At 33.5% G+C, this 16349-nt stretch overlaps 1 protein-coding gene and 1 long non-coding RNA gene across 2 annotated transcripts; both read left to right on the top strand.

Annotated features, from left to right (window-relative positions):
* The first annotated feature begins 328 nt into the window (after nt 1–328).
* LOC114406400 lies at nt 329–1910 on the top strand. The gene is made up of 3 exons (XR_003665416.1): nt 329–394; nt 487–531; nt 1059–1910. It is a non-coding gene; the product is annotated as an uncharacterized LOC114406400 (long non-coding RNA).
* Nucleotides 1911–11841: 9931 nt separating this feature from the next.
* LOC114405115 lies at nt 11842–12231 on the top strand. The gene has a single exon (XM_028367777.1). It carries the CDS (start codon nt 11842–11844, stop codon nt 12229–12231), a length of 390 nt encoding a protein of 129 aa, XP_028223578.1.
* The last annotated feature ends 4118 nt before the right edge of the window (nt 12232–16349 follow it).

Raw genomic sequence — 16349 nt, 5'->3', positions numbered from 1 at the left:
ATTCACAATCATCATTTATACTTTTTTTATGTGTTAAATAATTATAGATTTAGACAAAAGTAAAATACCTTTTACTCATTTAATTGTTTTATTTTTTGGACGGCAACTAAAGAAGCACTCTTCACTATTATTCACGTTTCTATAGCCCAAGTCTTCTCTCAAGCTTGGAAAATTTTGGCTTTAATTTCCTTCTTTGACCCGTTCCAAGTGTTTTATCACGCACGATGTCTTAATCTAATCAAAGGTGACTTCTTTGTTCTTTCCTATATTTTTCGAACCTTGCATGTATATAAGTGCAATAGGTCATAGTTCCCAACTTCCCATGCATATCAACTTCACCGGGTTTCTCTTGGTTTTGATGTTTTCTTGAAGTAGTACTCTTACTTCGTTCATTGTAAGTTTTGGTCTAATTTAAAGAGTTTTTGCCTTTGTTAATTATTGGCTTTGTTTTTTTTTTTTTTTATTATTAATGGTTAACTTGGTTAGTTTGCAGTGTTCATGGATGTGTCTTAAATTATCGGGCTAGCACAGGTTAAATTTATATTTGACATCTTCTTCAATATATCTCATTAGTTTTTTTTTTCCTCTTATAACTTTATTATGTTAAAAAATAAACTTATAACTTTAAGGTGAGAAAAAATTCAATAAAAATATTGTTTTCAATGAAATTTATCACTCAAATTAATAATACATAAATTTTATCAAAAATATAATTTTTAAAGGTCTTATGTGATATGGAAGACTTGGGCATGTATGGATTTCCGTTGAAATGATTTTAAAAGTAGGTTCGAGAGTAAAATCACTTAGAGATTATGTTTGATTATCTCCCAAAATTATGTTTGAGACTAAAATTTTATCAGAAAATTAAGTTTCAAGAAAACAAAACTTGAAATAATTTTGCAAATTCAATTTGCAAACTAAGGTTTAATTCAAACTTAAATTTACCAATTTTAATCCAAACATACACTTGCAATTGTTTGCATAAGGCCCCCACGGGCCCAATGTTGAACCGTATTAATTTTTTCTGCTCACTTTATTTTCTTCTCAATGTTTCTTAGGAGCAGTATTGGTGAAAATGATTTTTCGGAGTGGCCAGATTTTCACTTCTCTTTTTGTGAGTTTCTTGTTGCTGATTATTTGTGGCATGACCTATGGGCAATGATATCTTCTGCTTGAAGAGCATCAAAGAGTCCCTTAGAGACCCTTACAACTATTTGCAATCTTGGAATTTCAACAACAAAATGAAGGCTTTGTTTGTAAGTTTAATGGGGTTGAATGTTGGCACCCTGATGAGAACAGAGTCCTTAATCTAAAGCTCTCAAATATGGATCAAGCAGTCTAACTCAGTTAGTTAATTGAGGAGAGTGTGTGAATATTGTTAATCTTAGGTATTATGTTCAATTCATAAAAAAAACTTTCAAATATGGATCTCAAGGGCCAATTTCCTCGTCATTCAAAATTGCACAAGCTTAACTGGATTAGACTTTTCAATTAACACTCTCTCTGGAACCATTCCAGAAAATACTGCCACTCTTCTACCATTTGTGACATCTCTTGATCAATCTTCAAATAAATTTTCTGGAGCAATACCTATGAGTCTTGCAAATTGTACCGACCTTAATGCCCTTAAACTTGATCAGAATCGACTAAGTTATCATTTTCCCCAACAGTTGGGCCTTCTCCAACGACCCAGGACATTTACTGTGTCAAACAATTCTTTGACGGGGCCTGTTCCAAACTTTACCAATGGTCATGTTGTGGTAAATTATTCAAATAATGAAGGGCTATGTGGACCTTCATTGAGGCCTTGCCCCAATAATTCAAGCACTGGTCACTGAAGTTGAATAGAGGTATCTTGAATTGGAAAAACTAAAGCAAAATATGGAGTAATAATAAGAGTATTGAAGTCTTGTACTGTGTAATAATTTTATATTAGTTTTACTTTCATATTTCTATTAAAAGCAAGTTCTACTTTTAAGTTTTAACTTCATGTTGTGACCAGATAATATTATGGTTGTATTATTTTGCCCTTTTAGTATTAATTAAACACGTGTTTTGGTTCCAAAATTTGTGATTATATCCTTAAATATTTTTTTCCGGTAAATGTTAGTTGATAATTGATAGTTTTTTTAGGAGAAATAATTAAACTCACAATATTTCTCTCTCTCCCTTCTCTTTTTAATTACCACTCAATCAATCTTATAATTCCGTATCTTTGCATTTATATTTCTTGATGTTGTATAGTGATTCCAAGGATAGACTTTTGCTCCAGATTAATTAAAAAATTAAAGTGGTATATAGATGTTTTTTTAGACAAGTTTAGATACACATTTGTTAAAGTTATACATAAGAAGTTTCCATCTAAAATTAAAGATAACTTAAAACATGCAAAAGATGTACACAATTATTTCTATTTTTATTGCAGGTGGAATAACTTTTTTGGTTAAATGTTAGCAACAAAACATTAGTATTTAAAAGCATTAAGCTAGGATTAGGCCTTGGACTTAAAGTTTAAACGTTGACTTCTGCCTACTACCTCACATGTACCTGTACAACATATATCATTTCTCTTACAAGGACCATGAGCCTTAAACATAGAAATCCAGCCCACTCTGATCAACACTTATAAATATGGGTATGTCATTGCATCATATACACATTATTTAATCTAGCTTGTTGCTATGGTGGGATTAATATTAATTTGAATGTCAAAATGTCTTTGTAGGTGTTCTATTTATTCATTTAGTTTAGTCACACAAAAAATTAATCACTTTGAATAATAAGGTAGTTAGTTCGATCAAGTCAATATGAATATGACGCAAACCAAAAACTTGTTTTCTCTTTATTACGTTGAGTTAATGTGTGAAAATCAATTATTATTCACCGACAACTAAAGACTAATTTCTTTAATGTGTGAAAATTATCATAAAAGATACTTGATCCACAAATAAAATCTTTTCTAAACACATATCCATAAACTTAACACTTATCAGCAAACTTAATCCACAATAATCAAGTTTAAAGCCATAGATACAATGCATATTAATAAAAAAGTAATTTATTACACGAGCAATGATTGAATTTTCCTAACGTATTTCATTTCAAATATGATCCAAATTCAATGGATTGAACGCAATGAGCCATATATAGCATGTAGTGTGTGTTTCCATAAAGGGAAATAAACTCTTTAAAGAATTTAAAAATAGAGTTTAATCTATGTATATGAATAGTTTAAAATATTTTTACACAAATATTTAATAATATTGTTAGACTAATTTATTATGCCACTTAATTAATTTATTAATATGATTTTTTTGTTAGTATGATTTAACTATAAGGTAAATTCTTTAAGATGACACTGGTAAATTAAAGAAATTGTGGAATTGGCATAAGGAGAAGACAAAACGACTGTCCTTGCCATTGAATGGTAGTGGAAATGGCAACGAGAAGATGAAAGAGAAGTAATTTTTTAGTCAATAAAACATAATTACTATAGTAATTCAATTCTGTTTCATTTGATTCTATCTTTTTCAATAAACTGAAGTGCAGCACTTTTTTAAAATTTCATGTTGAATTCTATTCCATTTTAAAATATATTAAACACGATTTTGCTATATTAAAAACATAATTACTATAGTAAATAATGATTGTATATATAAGTTGACTTGGATATACCGCCCAACTGTTATATTAAAAACTAAAAAGTCCTAAAGAGATTTTGCTAAAACAAAAGTTGGTCATTGTTGCATCAATCATAGAACCAATTAATAAAAAGCTGCTTTTAAATGCTGTAAAATATCTCAAAATAATCTCCAATATACTATAAGAAAGACGATTTTTATGATAATCGAACAGCAAACAAAAATGCATCTATCAAGCTTTGTCCCCCCTCCTTCCATAATGTTTTAACAGCGTCATTTTTTATTTTCTATTTTTATTAAATCTTTTATCTTGTTTAATAATTTACACTAAAAATTCAATTAAGTATAGTTTAATTGATTTAATTATTCTAATGTTGAAAGAATGTTAAGGACTTAGTTTTAGTGCATGCATGTATATATAGGACGGCAACTATGTTCAAACAAACTACGCAAACACGCATTTGTCTAACTAAAAAAAATGCTTGTAAAACATACTTCTTCAGATTTTTCTTAAAAAAATTAACAATTAACAATAAAGATTTGCCGATAAAAAGAAAAACTAAAAATGTTAGGAATAATATACTTTCGAGAAAGATTAGTAATAATAATGTTCATTAATTTGTCTTTTAAAAATAAGGTAATTTTTTTTTGAGGAACTTGGCTGGAATTCAAATTATTGAAAGTAAGTTGAGCTTCTTCGAACATTGAACCCGAGCCATACACAAGCTAGGTTAGTTCATTCATGTTGTTACTCTTGTTTTGGTATTTCTAATGTAGTAATGTTGTTGGATATAGACATGGTAATGGGGCGGGGCGGGGACGGGTATTGTTTCCCCAATTCCCGACTCCCCGACCTGTCCCCATACCCGTACCCGATACCTGACGGGTTTAAAAATTTTATCCCATCCCCGTACCCGTCGGGTATCGGATATCTCCGACCCCGATCCGTACCCGATTACAATTAAAAAAAAATTTAAAAATATTAAAAATTTGATTTTAAAAAAAATAAATTGATTATTAAACATTTATTTTCAACTACTTATATATCATTAAATTTATTATAACATATGTGACTACAAAATTTGTTAAGAAATGAACATTAAATTATGTAAAAATTCTAAAATAAAATTAACTACTAATAAATAAAATAAAGACTAACACATTTGTCTAGCATGATTCCATAATTTTTTAAGGTAAATAAAATACGTCAAATATGAAACAACATAATTCAAATGTTCATTAGTTCAAATTACACCAAATTAGAAATAAATAGAAAATGAAAACAATGTCCATCATCAAAATAACCACCAACTTCACCAAAGATGTCATCAACATTTCTTCTTCAGCGCTCAACCTGGTATTTATAAAATCAAACATCATATTTTAGATGTTTCAAATCTTAAAATCACACATCACATTAGTAAATAAGTATAGTTATTACTTTACCGATCAACAATAATGTCTACTAATCTTGCAAACATTGAGTAATGTTACTGACCAAAGATCCACCTATATTTTAAAAAATTTGAAAAATTAGATATGTATAATGATATTAAAAAAAATTAGAACAACTAAAAGTGAATATACCTTCATCATTGGATTCAATCTCATCAGTAAAAGTTGATTCTTCAATTGATCTAGAACCTATAAATAATAATTATAAAATAATAAATAACAAGTTATAAGTTTCAAAAATATAAGCAATTCATAAAGTATCACATAAGCATTCAGAATTTTACCTGCATTCTCTGAATTCCATAACCAACTTTTAGAACACATCAAAGCTTCTAAAGTAGTATAATGAAGTCGACTACGATGAAGAGTTAATATCTGACCTCCAATACTAAATGCCGATTTAGAAGCTATAGTGGAGATCGGAATAGCTAACACATCCCTTGCAATTGCTTGTAGTGTTGGATACTTTAACTCATTCAATTTCCACCACATTAAGATATCAAAATCTGAACTTCTTGGCAAAACTTCTTCCTCTAAGTAATGATCTAACTCTGTTTTCATAGTTGAGGTTCTTGCCCTTTTCTTTCTTTCAATGTATCTATCATAATCACACAATTTACTCTTTCCATCACTAACCACATCTTGTGATTCAAAAGAACTAGTAGAATCTTGATGCTTTTTGGCTTGATATTCCGAAACCAAATCATAACACAAGTTTCGGATCCTATTAACTTGAGAAAAAAAATCAATGGGATAAATTGATTCAAAGTAAAACTCAAGCAACTCCATTTTGTATCTTGGATCTAAAACAGTAGCAACTCCCATGATCACATGAATAACACTCCAATAAGAATCAAATTTTTGTAACATCTTTTCTGCCATATTTTGAATCACTTCATTAGGGGAATTGACCCATTCAGATAAAGCCATCTTGATCTCACAAATTTGAGGAAAATAAATGTTGGCAGTTGGATATTTTGTACCAGAAATCATTTCTGTAATATCATTAAATATGGCCAACCTCTTACACACTTCCTTTGCAAATTCCCATTATGAATCACTTGGAAAATAAGAGTATTGAGTTTCACGCTGCTTTAATCGAGAAAACACATCCTTATATGATATTGCAACATCAAGCATCTTGTAAGTTGAATTCCATCTAGTTGGACAATCTAAACTCAACTTTTTGGTGCAAGGGATTCGCAATTGTTTAGCAGTATCTTGAAATTTTTCTAGCCTTTTAGGTGTTGCAATCCAATATGCTACACTATCTCGAATTTTTTCCACTCCATCCTTCATAACTCCTAAACCATCTTTTACTATCAAATTTAAGATATGTGCACAACAACGCATGTGAAGAAACGCTCCTTCCTTAATTAAAGTGCCTAATTGCAACTTATTCTTAATTTTTTCAATCATGCAATCATTTGTACTACAATCATCCAAAGAGATAGTGGACAATTTTGTATCAATGTTCCAATCCAGCAAACACTCAACTAGTGCATTGCAAAGTCTTTCACTTGTGTGAGGTGAAGGAACATAAATGAACCTAGTATATCAACACAAAAATAGCTTAATTACACTATCACAGAAAAAGATCTAACACAATATATCAACACAAAAATATCTAACACAAAAAATTATAAAAAAATATCCAACACAATATATTGGGAAGCTATAAAATTAAGGATGTTGCTAGTACCTCAAAATGCGACTTTGCAAAGTCCATGAGCTATCAATGTAATGAGCTGTGAAAGCCATATACCCTTTCTTTTGGTTGCTTGCAGTCCACATATCTGATGTAATTGCCACCCTTCCTTCATTTGTATCCAACAACTTCATAACAATTGATTTTTCAAAGTCATAAACATTAAATATCTCTTTCTTTATAGTGTTTCGTGAAGGACATTGAAATTGTGGTTGGAGTGTAGCTAAAAATCTTCTAAACCCAACATGATTCACTATTGAAAGTGGATATTCATGCATGATAATAGCACATGCAAGATCCTTCCTTGCATTTTCTTCATTATAACCTCCAGCAGTCAATTCTTGTCTACCTTGTGTAACCTTAGGAATAAGAAATGTTTGTCCCTTCCCTTTGTCATGTAACCTTTTCTGAATGCATTTCTCCATATGGGCATGCAAATGCTTTGTTCCATTCTTTGATGCTCCCCCGAGAAGCTTTTTGCAGTATTTACATTGGGCCTTGTCTTGCCCATCAACAGTTTTAATCTTATCAAAATGGTTCCACACAATACTTTTGAGCCTCCCTCCTCCAGTTTTTGTTGATGATACACCATGGTCATCCACCTCCATGCTAGGTGTTTGTTGCATAGGTTCATTATTAGGACCTTCAGCTGTACCGGTAGAACTTTCTACTGGAGTTGGTTGGTGTGAAGATAGCGGAGTAGGATGGTCTGAAGATTGTGAAGTTGGTTGGGGTGAACTAGGTTCTTCAATTTGCATATTTTCTGCCATGGACTTCAACAACAAGTTATTATTTTAAAAACAAAGCAATTAATACAATACAGATTAACAAACATGAATAAAATAGTAATCCATGGCAACTAGTGTAGAGAATAATACTTCAAAACCCTATATAGCAGTAAAAATGTGACAAGAAATAAATCTGATTTCTCTATTGGCCAATCATTTAAGGCTGGCTTCCTTCATTTAAGGGTCTGTTTGGTTTAATAAAATTTTTTTCCTGATTTTATAGGTAATTACAAAAAATATACATTGGTTTTTACACTGTTTTCTATTTTCAAATATTAGTACAGGAAGGGAAACAATGCAAACATGTTGTCTTTATCACTTGTATAAATCTTTAAAATCGAAAATGAAGTGAAAAATTGTAGCACCTTTGTAATTATTTGTGAAAAGAGGAAATGGAAACAATTTTTTTTTTCTCAAACCATACAGGCCCAATTTCATCCTTTTGCTGTAAAATCTTATTTTTCTTTGGGCTTTGGTATGTATATTTTAGTTGTTATGTGATGCTGTTCATTTTAAGAAAGTACATCATCCTTGCTGATTGACTAATTACACTACACAAATGCAACAACAGCAGCAACCATGCAGAGTCAGATTGACAGAGGCGTTTCATACAAAAGAGTATTAATAATAGTAACATATGTGGGTAATAATATTATGAATTAGACTGTGCAAAGAAGCAAAAAGGGAAGGTGGGTAATCTTCACTGAAGTGCATTGTCAGTGGGAAATATCCACCCTCCCAATCAGTCTGCAACATATGACATGCAGAAAAATTACCATAAAGTAAATAACAATGTCCACTATTGAACAATTCACTCATTCATTTGTGAATCTAATACAAGGCATGAAGTCAGAGAACATGACTCACTGAAATAAGCTCATAGTGATAGAATATTTGAGTAATTTCTATGACCTTAATTATGTTAAAAGCAAAAGGTCAATCATAAGCACCTAGATGGCATTGGTTTTCCCTTCTTTCCCCCTTGTTTCCTGGGTGTATGGTTCTCATCCCAACCAGAAAAATTAATTTTAAATATCGTTTGCGGTAAAAAAACTAACATATGTCAAAAGGCTCCTTGCTATCCTAAGGTATAGGGAGGTTAATTATACACAGCCTTGGTATCACACGCAAAGAGGTTGGCTTCTAGATTATGTAAAGTTGAATCCTGATATGAGTACTGAAATTAATATTGACTGAACTATTTTCAACTTTAGCTCGAAAGATTCCCTATGTGATTGGTCATTTCCTAGTTTAGCTCTTCCAATGGATTCTAGATCCCAACTTGCTCGAGTAAATTGGCTTGGACAACCTATAGCAGCTGTGCATCAATGTACATTACTCCAATTAATTCCTAGTTTTTTTAATGTATATATAGAAAAAGAGATACTATTGTAAATTCCATCCTGAATATAAAATCCAAATGTTTACTTTCCATTGACCCTCCCACCTAATATCCACATTAGAAATGATATTTTAGCAAAAATTGTCACATGGTATAGCTGTATAGGTGCTCAAAGATGGAACTGGTGAGTGAGTTGAAAAATATCAATACCCCTTCAGAGAAAAAGTACCTCCCACGTGCAGAATTGTGCAGCACCCCTAAACTCAATAAATACTTTCCATAATCCACTATTAGAGTATAAAAAATTGACCAAGAAAAAGCAGGAACTGAGCTAAATATTCTCTATAGATAATGGGGGTTATTGTCTTGAGTCAACTTCAACAGAGGAGATTAGTCAAAACTTAAGATCATCTCAACTGCAAAATATATCAAGTGGCTCTAAATACATCCTTGGATTATGGGAAAGGTTGAGATATGAACTCACATCACATTACATTTTGTGGAATAAAAATAGATTACAATGGCTAGATTTTGTAGTGTGGTTCTCTCAAGGTTCTTATCATGTACCTTCAAAGTTATTTATATAATATATAAGGCTTATGCTTGAAACATCACAGAACTAGAACAGTTTCAAACAACTTTACCATCCTCAAACTATGTGACCGCAAAATTATAATTCTGCTGTGCCATACCATCAGTAACAGTAATAAGAAAAAAACATCTGCCATCACATATAAGGCTCTAAAGCACACAAAACTCTTGGAGGGAAAACATCCAAAACTAACCAAATCGATTCTGTATTTACACCTGGAATCATTGGTCGTGCTGTATATTTATAAATTGACGAATAGCAAAGATCAATCCCTCTAGTTTACTTCAATCCCTCTAGCAATAATACAGAGATATTTAAGCATCGAAGATGAAAGCGAGTGTAGACAGAAAAGAGATATGAAGAGAAAAAGAACGCACCCCAGCCTTGCCAGGAATAGTGCAATGCCAGACCATCAAATTAACGGTGGCATCAGGGAGAGTCTCGGGCACAAAAATATATACCAGACCACAAAAAGAATAAAAGCAAACATTTTAAGAAGAAAAAGCTTTAGATGGAAAACCTGTGGTGATGTGGTTGGGCAACTACACAAAGCACAACGCCGTGTTCAGCTCTTAGGGGAAATCCTCCTATATCCAAGAGACCACTAATGAAAATCCACATTCAATCCAAATCAAGGAACATAAAATAAAATCAATGTACTGATCAGACACATACCTGATTACCTGAAGGAAGAAGAAGAGAAAGATTCAAGGTCTGAAGTTAGGGTTAGGGTTGGGGGTAGGAGGTAGGATGCTGTTAAATCTGAATGTGGCTTGGCTTTAGCTTTTTTAATGTGCAGACTGCAGACCCTATTAATTTTTTTTTTTTATGTTATTTTCAGGGTCAGGGTCAGGGTCGGGGTGGATACAGGAATCCCATACCCGTACCCGTACCCGACTTTTGGTTATCGGGGAAAACCCGAACCCGAACCCATACCCGGTCAACTCGGTATTACCTGTTAAAGCAACAACTTCTCACGTAAAGGCTTATCAAGCAAGTTTTAGACTCTTTTAGTTTGGCAGAAGGCTTCAAGATTAATACTTACAAATCTAGATTTCTTGCTCCTAGAAATTGTGCTTATGTTGAAGGATTAATTTGATTCTAGTATACCCAAACCCAAAGAATTGATAAATGCTTGGGTTTTCCTATTCTTTCTGGGAGACTTAAGAATTATATTATGACTTTGCTTTCATTCTAGATAAAATGAAAGGGGAGATTGGCTGGTTGGAAGAATAAGCTTTTAAATAGAGTTGGTCGTACTACTCTTGTAAAATTTGTTTTATCATCTATACCTACTTATGTTATGCAAGATTATTTGATTCCTACTGATATTTGTGAGATAGATAAAATGGTGAGGGGATTTATTTGGGTAATATCTACTTCGCATTGAAAAAAAATGAGGAATTAGGTATTCATTCTGCCAAATGCGGTCTTTTTTATCTTTTAAGGACGATTCTAAATTAATATTAGTAGTAAACTCTAACAACAAAATTGTATGAAAAGAATTATATTGAGATTCTTTTAAAAATGATTAGATCTAATTGAACTTTTAATTAAATGTGAAATGAAATTGAACAAAATAAATAAATAGTGGGACAAAAAATGTAATCATACCAAATTGTTAACATTTTTATTTAGTCAATCTTTAACAATTATAAAAATCCACAAAAGATACATTTATGAATTGTAAATTTACTTATTTAAACAATTTTATAAAGATAATTTATTATAATTTCTATAAATGTATCTTTTGTGGATTAGACCTTTCAATTAACAAACTCTCTCGAACCATTCCGGGAGACATAGCCACTCGTATACCTTTTGCAACATCTGTTATTCTAGTTTCAAATGAATTTTCTAGGGAGATTCCTGTGAGTCTTGCAAATTGTACATTTCTTAATACCCTTAAACTTGATCAGAATCGACTCACTGGTCAAATTCCTCCACAATTTGGTGTTCTCTCACGAATCAAGGCATTTTCTGTATCCAACAATCTTTTGATGGGGCCAGTTCCAATCTTTAGCGCTGGAGTATTAGCCTTCTCTCCCATTTTCTGTTGTAACCGTTTTCAGTTAAGATGTAACTGTTTGTTCAGTTAGTTATGAACTAACTCTTGTATATAACCTGTATCTATTATTGAATTGATAATTAGAGAGAGAGAAGCATTCCTTTCATCTTCTTTTTCAAGCACCTTTCCTCTGTTACAGAGTATGTTGTGCCATACTTTTCACATGGTATCAGAGCTCTTCAATTGAAGAGCTCTGCTGCGCACTCTCCTTGACATTCCCCGATATAAACACTGCTTCAATTCTCCCATGGCTTCACCTGTCCTTTCAGCATTAGAGGATTCACTCAATCCTCATAGTCCATATTATGTGCATCCGAGCGAGAATCCATCAACCGCCCTTGTTTCTCCTCTTCTTGATCCCTCAAATTATAATTCATGGTGCAGATCAATGTCCACTGCACTCAGTGCGAAAAATAAGCTGGAATTCATTGATGGTTCTTTGCCACAACCAGCGCCCAATCACGTTCTTCATACTGCATGGAAACGTTCCAATAACATGGTGGTTTCGTGGTTGATACATTTAGTATCACCTTCAATCAGACAGAGCATATTATGGCTGGATAATGCCGTCGACATTTGGAGATATCTGAAATCAAGATATTCCCAAGGCGATTTGTTGAGAATCTCTGAATTGTAGCAGGAAGTTGCTTCCATCAAACAAGGTGATGTCTCTATCACAGAATATTATACAAAATTAAGAGTAATATGGGATGAATTAGAATCATACTGACCTGATCCAAAATGTAGTTGTGTTCAAAAATGTTGATGTGATGCTCTCGAAATTGTGAAACAAAGAAAGGTACAAGATCAAGTTATGCAGTTCTTGAGAGGATTGAACGATCGATATAGCAATGTCAAGTCCAATATATTGATGATGGATCCTCTTCCCTCAATCAATAAAGTTTTCTCATATGCTACTCAACAAGAAAGACTACTCAATGGGACTGTAAGTATGAATAATCTCAGCTTGATTAATGCTGCTAATGCTTCACATCCTAGGAATCTATGTAGCTATTGTGGAAAGAATGGACATGCTGTCGAAGATTGTTGTAAAAAGAATGGCTATCCAAGTAATTTCTCATCAAATAGAGGAAGAGGAGGTCGAACTTTTCTTGGTAATGGGAGAGGCTCCAATATTGACAGAAATGCCAAAGTGTGCAATTACTGCGGTATCAATGGCCACATTGAGACAAAATGTTTCAAGAAACATGGATATCCACCTGGACACCGTTTGTACAAGGTGCCTGGTGCTAACATCAATAACACAGCTACAGAACCAGTGAATAATGAGAATCCAACAACAATTACTGCAATCCAGGAAGGAAAAAATTCAGAGATGAAGTTAACATCATAGCAATACCAAGCTCTAATGAGTTTGCTGCAACAGACATCCACCAATGGATCTTCTTCTTCTACATAGACAACCCATATCAATCAACTTGGTATAGTTTCTAAAGCTGATTCTATTATAGGAAGTGTTTTACCTATAATCTGCAACATAAACAATGATTCTGACCTCAATACTTGGCTTCTTGACTCCGGTGCTACTGATCACATTGCATCTTCCCTTGATCTATATAGTGAATGTAAACAGATCCCTCCCATCACCGTTAGCCTTCCCAATGGAGAACAACTGATTGCTAGATATTTTGGGACTGTGCATATTTCAGAATTTCTTGTTCTGACTAATGTGTTGTATCTACCTAATTTCAATTTCAATTTGATCTTCATTTCCAAATTGACTAATTCCATGCATTATCAGCTTATATTCTTGGCTAATAAATGTCTGATACAGGAAATCTCCACCAAGAAGATGATTGGTACAATTGATGTTGAATCTGGTTTGTACAAACTCAAGACAACCTCCGGCCATCACAACAGTACACCCCTTGCTGTCCTCAACCCATCCAATTATGCCAATTCTTGTACTAAAATACTCATTGATATATGGCACTGCAGATTAGGACACTTATCCAATGAAAGAATGTTAGCCATGAAACAATATTATCCCAATTTAAATTTTGTCAAAGAGATCATTTGTGATGCTTGTCATAAAGCCAAACAAAAGAAACTGATTTTTCCCATTAGCAGTTCTCATTCTCTTTCCCCTTTTACTTTAATACATGTTGACATTTGGGGTCCTTGTTCAACCACTTCTATACATGGTCATAAGTATTTTATTACGATTGTTGATGATCATACTAGATTTGTTTGGGTTTTGCCGACGTCTTCTAAAGCTGAAACTCAATCTCTTTTACAAGGATTTATCAAGTCTGTTGAAAGACAATTTGACACAAAAGTTAAAACCATTCGCTCAGATAATGGTGCAGAATTTATCATGAGTCATTTCTTCCAAGCCACTGGAATTATTCACCAAACAACCTGTGTGGAAACTCCCCAGCAAAATGGGATTGTTGAAAGAAAACACCAACATTTACTCAATGTAACCCGAGCCCTTTTGTTTCAGTCTAACCTTCCACATATTTTTTGGTCCTATGCCTTACTTCATGCTGCTACCTTGATCAACATTATTCCTACTACTCATAATCCACAAGCTTTCTCTTTCCCTATAGATTCCCCTTCTCCTCCACCTTTACCTCCCCAATCTGAACCTGTACCTATTGACCAGCCAAACACTGACCACACCTCCTCTGCACCCACTCCTCGTAGAACTGACAGAATTCGAACCAGACCCACCAAATACACTGACTATCAAACCAGTTTCACATCAGCCACTATTACCAATCATCCAGGCACTAAACACCCTATTTCTTCTGTGATTTCCTATAACAAGCTCTCTTCATCTTATCACAGCTTCATTCTTAATATCTCTGCTAATTCTGAGCCTAAGTCTTATAATGAAGCCTGTAAACATGATTCTTGGGTTCAAGCTATGCATGATGAAATTTCTGCTCTAGAGAGGAATAATACATGGGTGCTCACTGATTTACCTCAGCATAAAAATGTGATTGGTTGCAAATGGGTGTACAAGATCAAACATAATTCAGATGGCTCCATTGAACGATATAAGGCTCGCTTGGTTGCCAAGGGCTATACCCAAATTGAAGGTCTGGACTATTTGGATACATTTTCCCCAGTAGCCAAAATTACTACAGTCCGTCTTTTGCTTACATTAGCTGCTTTGAATAATTGGTATCTCAGACAGCTTGATGTCAATAATGCTTTCCTTCATGGTGGTCTTCATGAAGAGGTGTATATGGTTCTACCTCCAGGTATGAAATCTGCTAAACCTGGTCAGGTTTGTAAGTTACAAAGATCTCTTTACGGTTTGAAACAAGCTAGTCGTCAATGGTATGCTCGATTGTCTACTTTTCTTGCACATCATGGCTTTAAACAGTCAGTTGCTGACTATTCTCTCTTTACCTTGAAAAAAGCAAATTCATTCACTGCATTATTGGTCTATGTTGATGATATTGTTCTAAGTGGGAATGACCTCTCTGTTATCTCTTCCATTACAAAATTATTGGATGACACTTTTAAGATCAAAGACCTTGGCAATTTGAAATATTTCCTTGGCTTTGAAGTTGCTCGTGGCACCTCAGGTATTAACATTTGCCAAAGAAAGTATGCTTTGGACCTTCTCACTGATACTGATATGTTGCATTGCAAGCCTGTATCTACTCCTTTTGATTACTATACCAGACTGCATCAAGCCTCTGGTTCAATGCTTTCTGACTCCCAAATCTCTTCATATAGATGTTTAATTGGCAGGCTCATATATCTTACAAATACTAGACCAGATATCACCTTTGCTGTACAACACTTGAGTCAGTTCATTGCTTCTCCTACTACTGCACATTACACAGCTCTTTATCGCATTCTTCGCTACATTAAAGCTGCTCCTGGTTTGGGTCTTTTCTTCCCTTCTACTAGTGAACTACAACTCAAGGCATTTAGTGATTCTGATTGGGCTGGCTGTGTCGACACCAGGAAATCCATTACTGGTTTTTCTGTTTATCTTGGGTCATCACTCATATCCTGGAAATCTAAAAAGCAAGCCATAGTCTCCAGAAGTTCCTTTGAAGCTGGATACCGTGCTCTCACTTCTGTAACTTGTGAAATTCAATGGCTCACATATTTGCTTCATGATTTTGATATTACTTATAAGCCTGCTTTAGTGTTTTGTGACAATAAATCAGGTCTCCACATTGCAGTCAATCCTGTCTTCCATGAAAGAACCAAGCATATTGAAATAGATTGTCACATAGTTCGTGATAAGCTGCTTTCGGGATTGATCAAGCTCCTGCCCATTGCTTCACAACAACAACTTGCTGATGTTTACACAAAAGCTTTAGCTCCTGGTGCTTTTCGTTTTATCTGTTCCAAGCTGGGTATGAATGACATTCATTCTCCAGTTTGAGGGGGGATATTAGCCTTCTCTCCCATTTTCTGTTGTAACCGTTTTCAGTTAAAATGTAACTGTTTGTTCAGTTAGTTATGAACTAACTCTTGTATATAACATGTATCCATTATTGAATTGATAATTAGAGAGAGAGAAGCATTCATTTCATGTTCTTTTTCAAGCACCTTTCCTGCTGCCCATTGCTACATTTTTTGTTGTCAAAGTTAAAAAAATGTAGAATATATTTTCTGAAAAATTAATTTGTGTAAAATTTAAAGAGCCTTAGTTTGTATGATTTACACACAATTGAATTCTAATGAGGATATTATGCCTAAGTCTAACTAATATGATATGGACATCAGGTTTCTATGTTTGAGAAATCAATTCCAAAA

This window comes from Glycine soja, chromosome 3, assembly GCF_004193775.1.
Source record: "Glycine soja cultivar W05 chromosome 3, ASM419377v2, whole genome shotgun sequence".
Lineage (NCBI taxonomy): Eukaryota > Viridiplantae > Streptophyta > Magnoliopsida > Fabales > Fabaceae > Glycine > Glycine soja.
This window is presented reverse-complemented; position numbering and strand designations above follow the sequence as displayed.